At 47.9% G+C, this 14,211-nt stretch overlaps 1 protein-coding gene across 1 annotated transcript in view; it reads left to right on the top strand.

The window, feature by feature from the left end:
- Positions 1 to 14,211, top strand: part of LOC144729756 (integrin alpha-8-like) — a 132,160-nt gene that overhangs the window by 39,497 nt on the left and 78,452 nt on the right. The window contains exons 10-13 of the mRNA XM_078610223.1: positions 19 to 75; positions 1,847 to 1,899; positions 3,446 to 3,651; positions 6,605 to 6,796. Coding sequence (XP_078466349.1) covers positions 19 to 75; positions 1,847 to 1,899; positions 3,446 to 3,651; positions 6,605 to 6,796 — 508 coding nt within the window. The remainder of the gene's footprint in view (positions 1 to 18; positions 76 to 1,846; positions 1,900 to 3,445; positions 3,652 to 6,604; positions 6,797 to 14,211) is intronic.

Consider the following 14,211-nt stretch of genomic DNA (forward strand, 5'->3'; position numbering starts at 1 on the left):
TATTCTTCATTTGTCCAGGTGGCGATCCTGGAAGCGGACAACATGACCTCCGTGCATAACTTCAGCGGCGAGCAGGTGAGACGCACAGGAGTCAGAGAGAACCCACGGTGCGACCACTTCCTCGCAGTGGCGAGATGTTAACTCCCTCGCCTGCTATGCAGGTGGCTGTGGGTTTGATCCCTACCTTGACGATTCCTGTATATTTGGAGTTTGCGTTCTCTGCCCGCGGTCGCGTGGATTTTTTCACCGGGTCCTCCGGTTTTTCTCTCCACATGCAGAATCAACATCACGTGTTGCGAGTATTTGGCTGCGATAAAAGCCACTTCGTTGAGCTATCATTTGTGATAACCAGGTCGCTTTTTAAAAAGAGCTGTGTAGCTCAATGGGGCCTTACCTCTTAAAAATATAAAGTTTTAGTTTAATCCCATCAGCCGCCACTGCTGCTTGCCGACAACAGCTGTGCTGATGCTGCTGATGTTGTTGTCAGAGTGCTCGTGTGTGCACGCCACCACGTGGGTGACTGCGCTCGGCAAGGCTGTGCTAAAAGCACTCCATCCGAGCTCCTCGTCTATTCAGAGGGCAGCTGGGCTGGCCCCGTGGTCAAAGGTTTAATTCCCGCTTGCTGCCTCGGCGATCGTAGTGGGCGGCTAATAAAGCCGTCTGTTCGCTACGAGGATGGCGGTAGACGGAGGCGGATAGTGAAACTTCCCAGGGGGCAGGGATGGTGGTCCGGAAATTTCAAGCTTTTAAAATAGGCCCCCTGCATTAATCAAGAACAACACTAAATCAATACAATTTCGGTGGTAAATATCAATAAAACACCATTTTTGGGGGTGCGGGTGGGGGGTGGGAGAGGAGGAGGGGGGGGGGGTGAAATCACCGGCACATTGCCGCCGCTGAGTCTCGAGATTCCGTGCCACCAGTCACCCGGCGCTGCCATCACGACCCAGACCCTCCGTCTGAAAGTGACGTTCATTCATTTTACCTCCTCCGCCTATTCCGCTGCACCTTCACAGGCCTCTCTGGAAAGTTGCAGCGACGTTCTCACATAAGTAGCATGAATTACGTCATTGTGATTACACGGTATATTTTTTTTTACGTATTGCCATGAAAGAAGCCATCATACAAAGTCGATTGCACAAAGAGCGGGGACGAAATAAATAGCAGATAATGCGTAACAAGCTCGACGTAATGCACCCTCGACATTCGGGATCGAACGAGGGCGTCTGGGCTCGCTGCCTTGCGATCGTGAGCAGGATCCGTTGTCGCGCTATCTTAACGTTAAATGCCAGCTGGTGACATAACTAAAAGCTATGCAATGCAACTGGTATTGACCAAGCGTCCCCGTGGTAATAAAATACCTGCAGATCACTCCATTGGGATCTCACACTGCAGCGACATCGCCACGCTACTGTGAAACCTCCTGAAACAGCCCCGAGTCTCGGCGAGGCTTTGCTGGGTAACGGAGCGTGACGGCACGTACGTGCTTTGGACCTCTATCGCACCGTACGTAGCCAAACCGTGCTAATCGTAGGTGCGGTGGAGCGACAACAGACTAAGCACAAAACGCAGTATTCTATGGGTCTTTCGGTAAAGCCACGGAGATAGAAAAATAATACAAAAAATATCACGACGTTTCGATCGCAACACAATCAATCGTCTTCACCTGGTGGCTTTACCGAAAGACCCATAGAATATGTTATTCCTGCAATCACGAAAGCTCTAAGTCAAGACAAAAAGCGTGTTCCACGACAACAGTATACTGTAAGTTGCGCCGCTGTGAGCGTGCGACCCGCAGCGAGCATCGCTCGTCAGCCACGCATTTGCGTCCCTCTCCCCCCTGCAGATGGCTTCTTACTTCGGCTTCGCCGTGGCGGTAACGGACGTCAATGGTGACCGGTGAGTACGGCGGGAGCGAGCGGCAGGACGGTCGCCACCCAACGGCGCCCTTCATTTATACCCCGAAGGTCGTGTGGCCTTGAGATTCTGGATAGGGACACGTTTTTTTATATTCTTTTTTTAAGAGGAGTTCGCGATATCGTTTTGAAGTATTGCGATTGATACGTTTTATTTTCCAAGCGTTTTTTTTATTATTATTGTTTATTTGCTTAAGAATACAGAGGGGAATATCGCAAGGAGGGAGGAACAACGCACAACGTATGAACAGGCCGGGCGAAATGCGCCCTCATAAGCAGGGAACCGATCGAGGGCATCCGAGTTCACCGCCCTACCGCGGTCGGGGTAACGATCGGCAGCAGTGTGATTAAGGGGGAGGGAGGATAATGGGAGAAAGGGGAGGGGAGGGAGGAACAATTTAACCAAACAGAACGCAAAATAAAATTGCATAAGCGATTGATAAGTTTTAATAACGTTTAACACCGGCGAGCCCAAATCCGGGACAGTTCAAGTGAGAGGACATCGACTACACACGTTAGTAGCATGCAGTAACAGATATTTTTTACTCAAAGAATTAATTCCACGCGGTGTTTTCATGTAATATTGACATATTTTTGACGGTAAGATATATGAATCGTCATTTTAAGACGTGTACCGTTTTCCCTGTGTTTAATAACGATACATTCCAGGGATTGGCAGTTCAGATAAGATCCAATGAACCCACTGGGGTGATATCATCAATCTCACTTAGATCTCATCTGATCCTTTGCGTGGTCGATCTAATCACCTGATCCAATCTGCATTTTTTGTTTTACAAAATCAATTTCAATCAATGTCCATTACGGCACCCGCTAGCATCGATAAATGTGGTGATAAAAATGGAATTGGAGATTTAAAAAAAAGATAATGGTATTTTGATGGGAAAATCAATCTTTAGTTGGCTGCGGGAGTTTTTTCACAGGATTGGTAATGTTAATATGAATCTAAAATAAGCTAATTATAATTCCTATCATAATTATCTGGACCTTGCAGGACCTCACGCCTCCATTTCATGTGTTTAGTTAGTTGTCCTTCCCTCGCACCGCAGTTTAGCGCGGTTGGCTACGTACGGTGTGAAAGAAGTTCAACGCACACGTAGATACATCTGCACGTCTCCCGCACCCCTCATCTCCTCACCACAGATACCCCCTGAGAATCCTCATTCATGTCTTCATCGCGTTTCCGACTCGACTACTGCAACCCCTCTCTGCTACGGCCCTGCCCCCAAATCCCTCATTCACAAACTCCAGATGATCCCAAATGCTGTGCCAGACTTTTCACCCTGGACCCGTAAATTAGAGCACCTCAGTCATGAATTTTACAAAAGTGTAGCCTTAGCAGTGTGCTATCCCACAGGCTTCATGCGTGTGAGCATGTGTGGCTGTGTGTGACTGTGTGGCTTTGAGCGTGTGTGATTGTGTGTGACTGTGTGTGGCTATGTGCGTAGCTGTATGTGGCTGTATGTGGCTGTGTGCGTAGCTGTCTGCGGCTGCTCGTGTCTCCGCGGCAGGCTGGACGACGTGCTGGTGGGAGCGCCGCTCTTCATGCGCCGCGTGTCCGAGAGCTCGCTGCGCGAGGTCGGCCGCCTCTACGCGTTCCTGCAGGAGCGGCCGCTCTCCTTCCGGGAGCCGCAGACCGTCGACGGCCCCCACACCTACACGCGCTTCGGCAGCGCCATCGCCCCGCTGGGCGACCTGGACCAGGACGGCTATAACGGTACCCGGGGACACCGCGACCGCACGCACTGCGGTGGTGGTGGTGGAGAGAGATGAGGAGGCCCCTGTGGGCGAGGAGCTCGACCTGTGGGAGGGCGCCACGTCCAGCGTCGCCGAGAAGTTGGGTCTCAGGCAGGGGCTCGATCGGACTTGGCACAATGTTTGTTTGTACGTGTACCAGGGCCGGATGAAGATTTTGTAGGCCCCTAGGCTTGCAGTTACCGTGAGGCCCCCAGTAATATTTTCAAAAGGAAAATAAAGTTAAAGAAAAATGCAATTGTATTTTTCAAAGGCTAACAACAAATAAAATGCAGCTTTCACGAATGAAATGACTTTTCACTTGAATCTCTGGAGGCCCTCCGGCTGGCGGAGGCCGCTGGGCTGCAGCCCCTGAAGCCCCCGTGCCTCGATCCGGCCCTGGCGGTGACGTTGAACTTCTTTCGCACCGTGCATAGTCAACCGAAAGACAACAAAACAGTTCTGAAGAAATTCGTTTTCAATGTAGCGTACGATCTGCATCACGTCGATTTTTTTTATTACATTTATATTTCTCATATAACAAACTCAATCATTAAAGTTCTAAATAAAGACCTGTTAATTGAGTGCTTTGAGAAATGTTATTTCGAGTAATTGACAATATGACGGATACAGGCAGTCATCATTGTGGTAGTTCATTTAATTCCTCAATTCTTTATTGGGTCACTGAGCACGTACAGGATAAACTTGAAATCTAGAATAAGAGTATGGGTATAAAGTGTTACAGAGTTGAGGAATTCTTAAGCGATCTTTATTCTCGCTGGAAGTTCAGCAGAGCACAAAACACAACAATATATAAGTTAAATACTATTACAAAGTGATTGGAAACTTAAAAAGCGACGGTCGTCACATCCTGAGATTTGATATCGTGTTGTATATTTCTTCTCAGTAACTTCTGATTGCCTTAACAAAAAATGTTAAGCGTACAGCTCCAAATACTGAAGAAATGAAACATGTTCTTTTCCCAGTATTCGATGATCGAACCCAGACATTCGTCATATGCGTCGAGGAAGTGTGTAAAAACATGGAACAGCCGTGCATGTTAACGATGTGTCCATGAATATGAGATATTAAATTTATATAATCAGTTAATTTAAAAGTTACTGAGAAATAACATAAAGAGGCATCACTGTTGAGGAAACCGTCGTAAATTTTATAAACCCAACACATTCGTGAAAAACACCACCCTGATAGGAAATACTACTTAGCGAGTGACTTCGAGAGTAAGGGCCTTGCTTTATAGTCGAGAGTTGAAGGGTTATTGCTCAACACATGCCCGTGTATATGTTTATTACTTTTGGGACAGTGTTAATGAGAAATGTGCTGAGTTTGTGCTTGTGTGCAACTGTCAAAACAGTATTACGGCACTAAAACATATGCATTGCTATATATTATACTGGTAGGAACCTCCTGGTTACACCAGCCCACAGGGGGTTATTGTGTCCGTCGTGCAGAGAGGGGCTGGGTGGGGAGGGTGGGGCTGGGTGGGGAGGGGCTGGGTCACCCCGTGGTGCGCTTATAAAACGCAACGTTTAACCTACTCACGCCGGCTTGTGCCCGCCCTCACAGTCGGGCATATTTGCGGAATACACCACACCGCCGTTGACCCTGGCCATTGACCGAGCAACCCAACGTTCCTACCAGCTCCCTCCGCAGGAATGTGTTTAAGTAGTTGATAGCAACTCCATATTTTCAATTACTGTTGCCTCACGGTGGTGAGATGTTAACTACCTCGCCTGGTATGCAGGAGGCCATGGGTTTGATCCCGACCCTGACGCCTGCTGTATATTTGGAGTTTGCATGTTCTCCCCGTGGTCGCGTGCATTTTTCTCCGGGTCCTATGCTTTTTCCCTCCACATTTAAAATCAAAATGCGTTTAGAGTATTTGTCTGAAATAAAATGTCTACGTGATAAGCAACTTCGTTGAGCTATCACTTATGATAGCCAGGTCGCGTCTGAAATAGAGCTACTGGATATAGCTCAGTGGACCTTACCTGGTAAAATTAAAAACATAGTTTAGTGACAGTTTAAAACAAAGCATCAATCCATTGGCAGCCCCTCCTCTGTATGACTCGCACAGCCCCACTGATTATATTATTAGATAGCATCAGCACTTGATGTGGCCGCTTAGAATGTGACCCCCCCCCCCCCCCCTTCAGAGATTGTGACCGCTCAGAGAGCGGGGAGCAATTCGTGGGACAGCTCCAATAGCATCGGCGCACTCTCAGCGCCGCACAACACTGGATCATCGCTCTGACAGCAACGGCAAAATTGGACAGCATCCCAGGGAAAGTTGTCCGCGCAGATAAAACCATCGCCAGAGAGAAGCGCACATTTTGATTACGGGACAATAATTCAAAGACGGTGTGAATTGTCGGCAAAGCTAAATGCAACTGCACCTCAAAGCTCTGGGAAAAAGATAAACACATTGGGGGACAATTTACATCGAAGGGACTTTGGATACAAGAAATAATCATTATTGGTAGTGAAAGGGGTTAGAGGCCGCCAATGCGGGAATTTTACTCGCTTCGCAAAAAGAGACGGAAAAGTAGGAGAGGTAGGAGAAGTAGGAGAGGGAGGAGAGCCTCTGAGAGCTTCTGGCTTCAGCTGGACGAGGGAGAAGCGAGTGCCATGTCACGGACGACCGGTGGGTGGGGGGGGTGGAAGAATTACAAACCACGGGGGCAGCCGCAGAGAAGAACGACCGGCGGCCGAGTGGAGACCCGAGCGGGAGTCGTGACCAGCAGACGGTCGGTCGCTGGAGCGGACGGCACGTGGAGTCAGACCAGAGGGGAGATGTTGGCAGCCGGTGTGGGGGGGGGGGGGGTAAGTCCTCGGGGGGTTGTAGACGACGGCGAGGGCGCTCAGCCCCCCCCCCCCCCCAACAGCCCCCCGCGTGTCCCCGGTTGCCGTCGCAGACGTGGCGGTGGGCGCCCCGTTTGGCGGGGAGGACCAGCGCGGCCTGGTGCACGTCTACAGCGGCAGCCGGGACGGCCTCAGGACCTCTCCCACGCAGGTGCTGCAGGGACAGTGGGCGTCTGCCGGCGTTCTGCCCGGCTTCGGCTACTCGCTGAGGGGCGCCGTGGACGTGGACGGGAACGGGTACCCAGGTGAACTTGCACCACCACCACCCCCCCCCCCTTACCGCCCTCCGCTCCCGCACCAATGAGCGAACACTCGACGTGCTCACTCGGCCACTCGGCACGGACGGCGGAGTCCGTGGCTTCAGTGTTAACGGCTGCTCGATGAAAAAAGAAATTCTTCGGGAAATGTTTTACCGAAGAGTGCCATCTGCATGACGAGATTAAAGGCCCACGTAGAATAATTCCCAAGAGGCTGTTCGACTCGTCGGTGTTAGATGAAGGTCGTCGCTGCATCCACAGCAGACAGCCACTGCGAGTGGACATGTGGCGAGCACTGCTTTGTGATTCGATGAATTGTCACACTTCGAGGTTACGATTTCATTCACAAAAATATATAAATTTTGTAACATCGTGGTGAATGTAGCGCCCCATGTAGTGCATAGTCACTCACACGATTGGATGGTTGAATCGTGAGCGTCAGAATCTATTTTAATCGATGAGTTCAATGCAAACGCTGCTTTGGTACAAAACCCATGTCGCAAGGTTCTAATTTTCCCACAACTAACTTAGAAAATATCGTCACTGTCCTTAGATAACGTGGTGGCTAGGAGATGTTAACTACCTCGCCTGGTATACAGGAGGTCGTGGGTTCGATCCCGACCCTGACGCCTGCTGCTATATATTTGCAGTTTGCATATTACTCTCCCCATGGTCGTGTTGATTTTTCTCCGGGTCCTTCGGTTTTCTCTCCACATTTAGAAACGTGCATTGAGAGTATTTGACTGCTATAAATTCCCACGTAATAAGCCGCTTCGTTGAGATACCCTTTGTGGCCAGGTCGCTTCTGAAAAGATATATCTATAGCTCAGTGGGCCTTACCTGGTAAAGTAAAAATCGTCTAGTTGATCGAAAACCGGGTCCTGTCAGTAGATGCTGTAATGTGGTTTAGGCGTGCCGATATCCTCTCCGGCATACAGTATTAAGTTGGGTTCATTTTAAAATATTTGCAGACTGCACGCACGTATCCGCAGAGCTGCAAGTTGGTTTAAATGATTATTACTCTTACGCTCACGGGTGAAACCCACCTAAATTGTAAATGCTTCGGAGGCTTCGCATTTTACGCGTAATATCCCAGAGCCTGTGCCTCATTACACAAAGCAGGGTCAGCTGCCAGAGAGCCCGGTTATAGCCGTGGACACATCTGGCCCCTAACCATGCGCACACAGCCGCTTGGACGGAGTGTGCGACGTTAACACGGCCCATCCGAGCTCGGTTAGCAAAAGGAATGTGTGATATCGGGAGCTGCTGGCCACATGTATCACAATGCTACCCACGCACGTGCGGCACTTAAATTGTGTTCACTCGAACGTTGTTCCCGACCACGTTCTACATCGACGCACTCAACGCTTTGCACCTCGGGTCGCGATTCAAGTTGCAAATTGTGCCAAAGTTTTGCCGCTTTTTTGGCGGAATGATTTTTTGCATACAATCGGCTCAATTCTGCTACATACGCTGCAAAAGAAGTTCAACGTACACACAATGTACAGCCGAGGGGCCAATTTCGTGCCGGAGAGAATCCAATGCACCTCCACCCGTTGCACAGTTTCAGAATGGCTCAACTGCGTGTATGTAATTCCAATACTTCCCACTGCATTTCAATTCTAAGAACACAAATGGGAAACACTGAGCACTGAGATGAACTCTGACAGGAGGCATTTGCGCATGCTGGCAGTGGACATTTGTACAGCGCAGACCAGCGAAATATTTGGCAAAGTTATTGCCGAGCTCAGCAAGAGGCACCATGCCGAATTGTTAAAGTGGGTTTGTTTGGAGCCTACTTCACCACGCCGGCCAAGTAGACTTTTGTGAAGGAGGGAAAGAGTGGGGGGGGGGTGTACAATGTCTAGGCCCGAATCACATTCAGTGGTGGCTTACGGTGCACGTGCCAGCTGCCATCCTGCAATGTCGAGGCAGCAGCGAGAGTTGGTGGATCACCGCAGCACGAATGCGAAACTCTCTTCCCGTGGGCATCGAGGAGGGGCCATACCCTGGCTAACCAGGAGGAGGTGATACAGCAAGTGGATAAATCGCCATCTGTGTCCATCTGTACGGTGATAGAGTGTTGCCCCCTTTTCGAGTGTGGGTTATCTCCAGGTGCTCCTGTTTCCTCCCACGTGTGTCATAAAGACTCATCATTAATTGGCTGAAAACAGCTGCAAATACAATATCCAGTGCAGGACCCTCCTGGAATAGGAGACACGTGTCTCAGTGTGGCTCTCCTGGATAAATATATTATTATAGCATTCAAGTTACTGGGTTCACAGGGAATTGCGCGAACCGCTGTGCCTCGACTTTCCCCCGTTATTCTTTTTATTTTAAATGTGCCATGCTGCCTACTCAAGGCTGGTGAATATTCACCTTCCACCGGTTATTGCGAAAAAACGTGTGGTGTTCTCATTCATTCCCAGGGCTTGGGCAGACTCAATCAACGCAAACCTAACCGTGATGTTTTACGGGTAGACATAAGTGTACGGCTGAGAGTAACCAACGAACTACACGTCATGGGCATCTGATTCAAACTCACTTTTTCCGGTGGCTCAATACCCTGAGACAAACGTTACACACCACCCCTTCTGCTTTCTCTTTAAATGGCCGCATCATAATCAATTATTTCGGTAAAGTCACGTAGGTATAAAATAAAAAATAAAATAATTTATTTTATTTTCTGCCTACGTAACTTTACCGAAAGAACCAAAGAGTATGGATCCCTGCAGTCACGAAAACTTCAAATCTAGATTTTACCTTTGGTATTCACTTCCTCCCGTGCCCTCCGAGATCATAACGTCTTAAGTTCTCCCTCGTAGTAACGATCAGGGGCTGCACAGAGCCCAGGCACTGAGTGCCGTGGCTGCGCTCCAAGCGGTCACCGTTACAGAGTCTGGTTTTGCGATAGCGAACATTCCTGCCGGCTCGGCAGCGTGCCCAAGAATGGACACATCCAGGCCCTTCGCGTATCGCGTTGCTTCCGACTGCATTCATTCCCCTTGAGCGGTTACGGCCACTTCCCGCGTGCCGCGCTTCGCCTCGGGTGCGACCCTCACTAATATCCACCGATATTCTGGGCATGATTTAGGACTTCGGGTAGATCACTTGGAGAAGCCAGGGGCGTCCAGATTCAGTGTTGTTTTTGTTCTCCTTCTATCACGCGGGAGGCGTAGTTTGACTGCTTCAATTCAATCGAACTGTGTTTTTTATTTAGCTGGGTGGAGGTTAATTGATATTCACGATTTAACCATAGTTAAACAATGTGTTAAGTTATGGCTATGACAATCCATACCGTGATATACTGCAGCAAATTATTCCCCAGGGGCAATTGTATCCACGTCTGAGCATAGCCAGCACACATTGGTAACTCCCGACATAAATCGTTGGAGAGATTTGCGAATTAAACTATCAGCTATTAAGACTCGATGAACGTATTAACTTTGGCAAATGTGTTGCTTTACTACAGGGCAAAGCAGATATCGTCTCAATCTCAGAATAACCAGCGTCTTTCCAATTGACTGCATTTTCCACTACAAAAGTTCCAGTTCAGGATTCCAGTAAATGCCACCATTGTTATTTGTTGACTAGACGTGCAAAGGATGCACACCAACAGCAAACCGCCTAACCACCACCAAGCAATTAGCAGGACTATCAATTAACCACTTTTCGCTAATGCAGCAACTTTTACGCAACAACCTAAAAGCGTATGTTATAAAGGGTCCCTAATAAAAAAACACTTGAATATTAATACACAATTTTTTTACTTGCATAGTAAAGTGATTGTATTTTTAAATCCATTATATTAAGTTCGCTTGCTTGCTTGCTTGCGTGGTTGCTTGCTTGCGTGCTTGCTTGTTTGCGTGCTTGCTTGCTTACTTACGACCGTGCAAATCTTTCGGTCGTTTTTGAACCCACTTCCCGTGATCCAATCGAGCTGACATTTTCCACACAGACTCGTTGTGCGAGACAATTAATGTTCGTGAAAAAAAATTGCCAAAATTTTACACTGTTTAGGGAAAACTAATTAAATATTTAATTACCAATTGCTTAATACTGGCAGACAATCATCTGACCCATAGGTGGCAGCCATCTCAAGCCAGAGGACGAAAAGACTCTAGCCGCCACGCATATAAAGGATTTATAGTGAAAAACTTAGTTTTTACGGGTTTACTTGTTTTTTAAATCCTTTATATTAAGTTTGCTTGCTTGCTTACGACCGTGCAAATCTTTCGGTCGTTTTTTAACCCACTTCCCGTGATCCAATCGAGCTGACATTTTGCACACACACTCGTTGTGCGTGACAATTAATGTTCGTGAAAAAATTTTCCCAACATTTTACACTTTTTAGGACAAAATATTATATTTAATTACCAATTGCTTAATGGTGGCATGCAATCATCTGACCCATAGGTGGCAGCCATCTCAAGCCAGAGGACGAGAGGACTCTAGCCGCCACGCATATAAAGGATTTATAGTGAAAAACTTTGTTTTTACGGGTTATACTTGTTTCATTTGCTTTACAGCCAGATACTACAAATCGCTAACCCTAAACACCCAGTCGTTCATAAAAGTTGAAGGCAGTATAGCACTACCGTAATAGAGCAAGTGCAGAATCAATGAACCGGAATTGATAGCTTGAAAGCATTTAGCACGGGGCCCTTGAAGTGCGGGGCCCGTAGCATATGTAGCTACTTTTTCTACGAGGATAATCCGGCACTGCACAGATGCGACCCTATGGTATTATACCAGCCGGGAGTCGCTATGCTTTGAAAAAAAAAGCCAAGTATCACGTGATGACGGGGAGCCAGCACTCCCACCACGAAGCAAAATAGTCCGCGTGGGAGGAAAAGGGCCAGCGGTGAGTTCCAACCCCCATTCATCGGTGGCTCATCGCTGCTGGGGTTGGGCAAATGTCAACCAGCTCAGTGAGCTCTTCCTTGGAGCCGTGAGCAGAGATACAGAAAGACAATGAGGAAGAGAGCTTTCGACAGGGGAGGGGGGGGGCGGTCGGCAACCCAGAAGGGCGAGCCTTGCCCTCGGTGCAATCCTCCCTGAGATCACTTCAGAGGGAAAGGAGATGAGTTCATCCGCGGCTGAATGACTCCGGGCCAACGCGTGCGGCGATCGCGTGGCGCGGCTGTGGAGCGGACAGAATCTGATTGGTCGGCTTGGTCCGACAGTCGGCGGGGTGAGCGCGCCGACGTCAGCATGCCCCCAGCTGCTGATTGGCTGTCGGGATTTGTGTGAAAGGAGGCTCCACCCATTCCAAGTGCGGTCGACTACAGCGCTCATGACGGGGAGGACGGTTGAGGATAATTTTAATTCGTGGATAATCCAAAAAGATTAATTTTCCGCGGATCTCAATGCCAAAAAAACACTAATATAGGTCTACATTATGTTTTTTTTTTCACCTGAGGACGATTGTTTGTGTTGCGACCGAAACGTCGTGATTTTTTTTTATACCTTCGTGAATTTACCGAAAGACCCAAAGAGTTTGAATTCCTGCAGTCACGAAAGCTTTAAGTCAAGATTATGTTTAAGTTAAGAAAATTTAGTTTGTTAAAGTTAAAACAGCACCCTTCCGTTTCTCTGCCACCACACAGTTTCGTAAATTAAAACTCACAAAATAAATGATCGGATGAATCGCTCAAAATGAAGCACAACTGACGATTTCGATTGTTACTCTTAGAACGAATTCTCATGAACGATCGACCGATCGATGCGCGTGCTGAGTGATAACACTTTCCTGCTCCCACGCAGAATACTCGACCCACAAAGTGGATGGCAGAGCCACGCCAATCAACATCAAGCAAACTCCACCCACTGTTGTAAAAATATCCAACTTCTGTACTGTAGAGGCGACCACGTGGATTTTGAATTATCTGGAGAACATATTTATTTGGTTGAAGCACGTGACTTGGAATTAACATTTCCAAGAATAACAATGTAGAACTGTTTTTAGAGTATTAATTTGGGCTTAAGGGAAAATCCATGAGTTGTTAATTTACGTCAAAATCTCAGGTGCGGATAATCGGGAGTTTACTGTAGCAACAAATTGTGGGCAAAAACAATTCCATTGATTTTATTTGATGGAATCACTTTTGTGGAATTTCCACCTATCATCGAAATTCAACGAAGGCGTGAAACCAAATTGTGAATGAATTGGACTCTTAGTCCCTTGTGTATTCACGTCAAAGTTCACGGTATTAATGAACTCATCCGACCAGGAATTTAACATTTATTCTGCACATTACTCTAGTTGCTGGGTGACATCCAAAGAAAAACAACAACCTCAGCTGCACTGCATGCGCAATGAAGAGCTAAACACAACAGAAAAATAAAGAGGTCTGGCCAACGTTAAGTGTTGTTAAACATTGCCAACATGGTTTCTGGCTGATGATAAACACCCCGAACTTGGAAGAATAATGTCCAGAAAAACTCTAATCTAATATACACACAAGGAATAAAATACACTCCATCCACAGTGCCTGACACAAAGAAAGTTGTTGAAAATGTCCACAGCCCTGGCAGTGCACACTTACAGCACCGCACGCACGCACTCACGCACGCGACGTCCGTTCTGGACATGGGATGAACTTACGGCCCGTTAAAAGATTTATTATTGGTGTGGCAACGTGACAACTCTGTTGTGCGGCCATGAGCACTCTCTCGCTCCCCCCCCGAACCCGTCACGCCGTTTTGTGTGCACCAGCCGTACTGCTATTTAAAAAAAGCCCCTTTGCGTTACACGTCCTTGTACGTTGGTGGGAAATGAGGTCTTAGGCTGTGCGTCAATGCGATGAAAGCAATGGAAGTTTTTGTTATTTTGTTGTTTCCTTTCGTGGCTCCTATGTGTACACAGCAAATCCCATTGTCACTGTGACTGGGCCACATGCGCGTAGATCCAGCAATCTGGGGCAGAGACTTTGCTGGGGAAGTGAAATGTCGTTTTCCTCCTCGACTCTTGTGAGACCACTGTGCGAGTAGCCAGGGTGGTTGGCGCTTTGCAACCGCACGTGCCTCACAGCAAGCAGTGCCTGGGTTCGATTCCTGACTCGGGCGCCTTCAAGCGTGGAGTTTGTGTGTTCTTTCCCTGTTCTGCATGGGATTTCTCCGGGTCCTCCCGTTTCTTCCCATGACTAAGAAAAACCATACAATGTACTGGGCAAACATTCCAATCTTGAAAAATGTCCTTTAAATTACACAATTGGGATTACACACACCAGCAACATTGACAAACTGGCATGATTCTCTGAAATCGTGTTGCGAGATTCTGTGAGGCTTTCCTGGGTAAACAAGCGGGATGACCACAGCAATAATAATAAACCAGTTCTTAGTGGAGCAGAACACATTTATGATTCTTATATTTTGCCCCCTCCCTGAAGGCCATGATCAAC

Source organism: Lampetra planeri, chromosome 2 (assembly GCF_965212315.1).
Source record: "Lampetra planeri chromosome 2, kcLamPlan1.2.h2, whole genome shotgun sequence".
Taxonomy (NCBI): domain Eukaryota; kingdom Metazoa; phylum Chordata; class Hyperoartia; order Petromyzontiformes; family Petromyzontidae; genus Lampetra; species Lampetra planeri.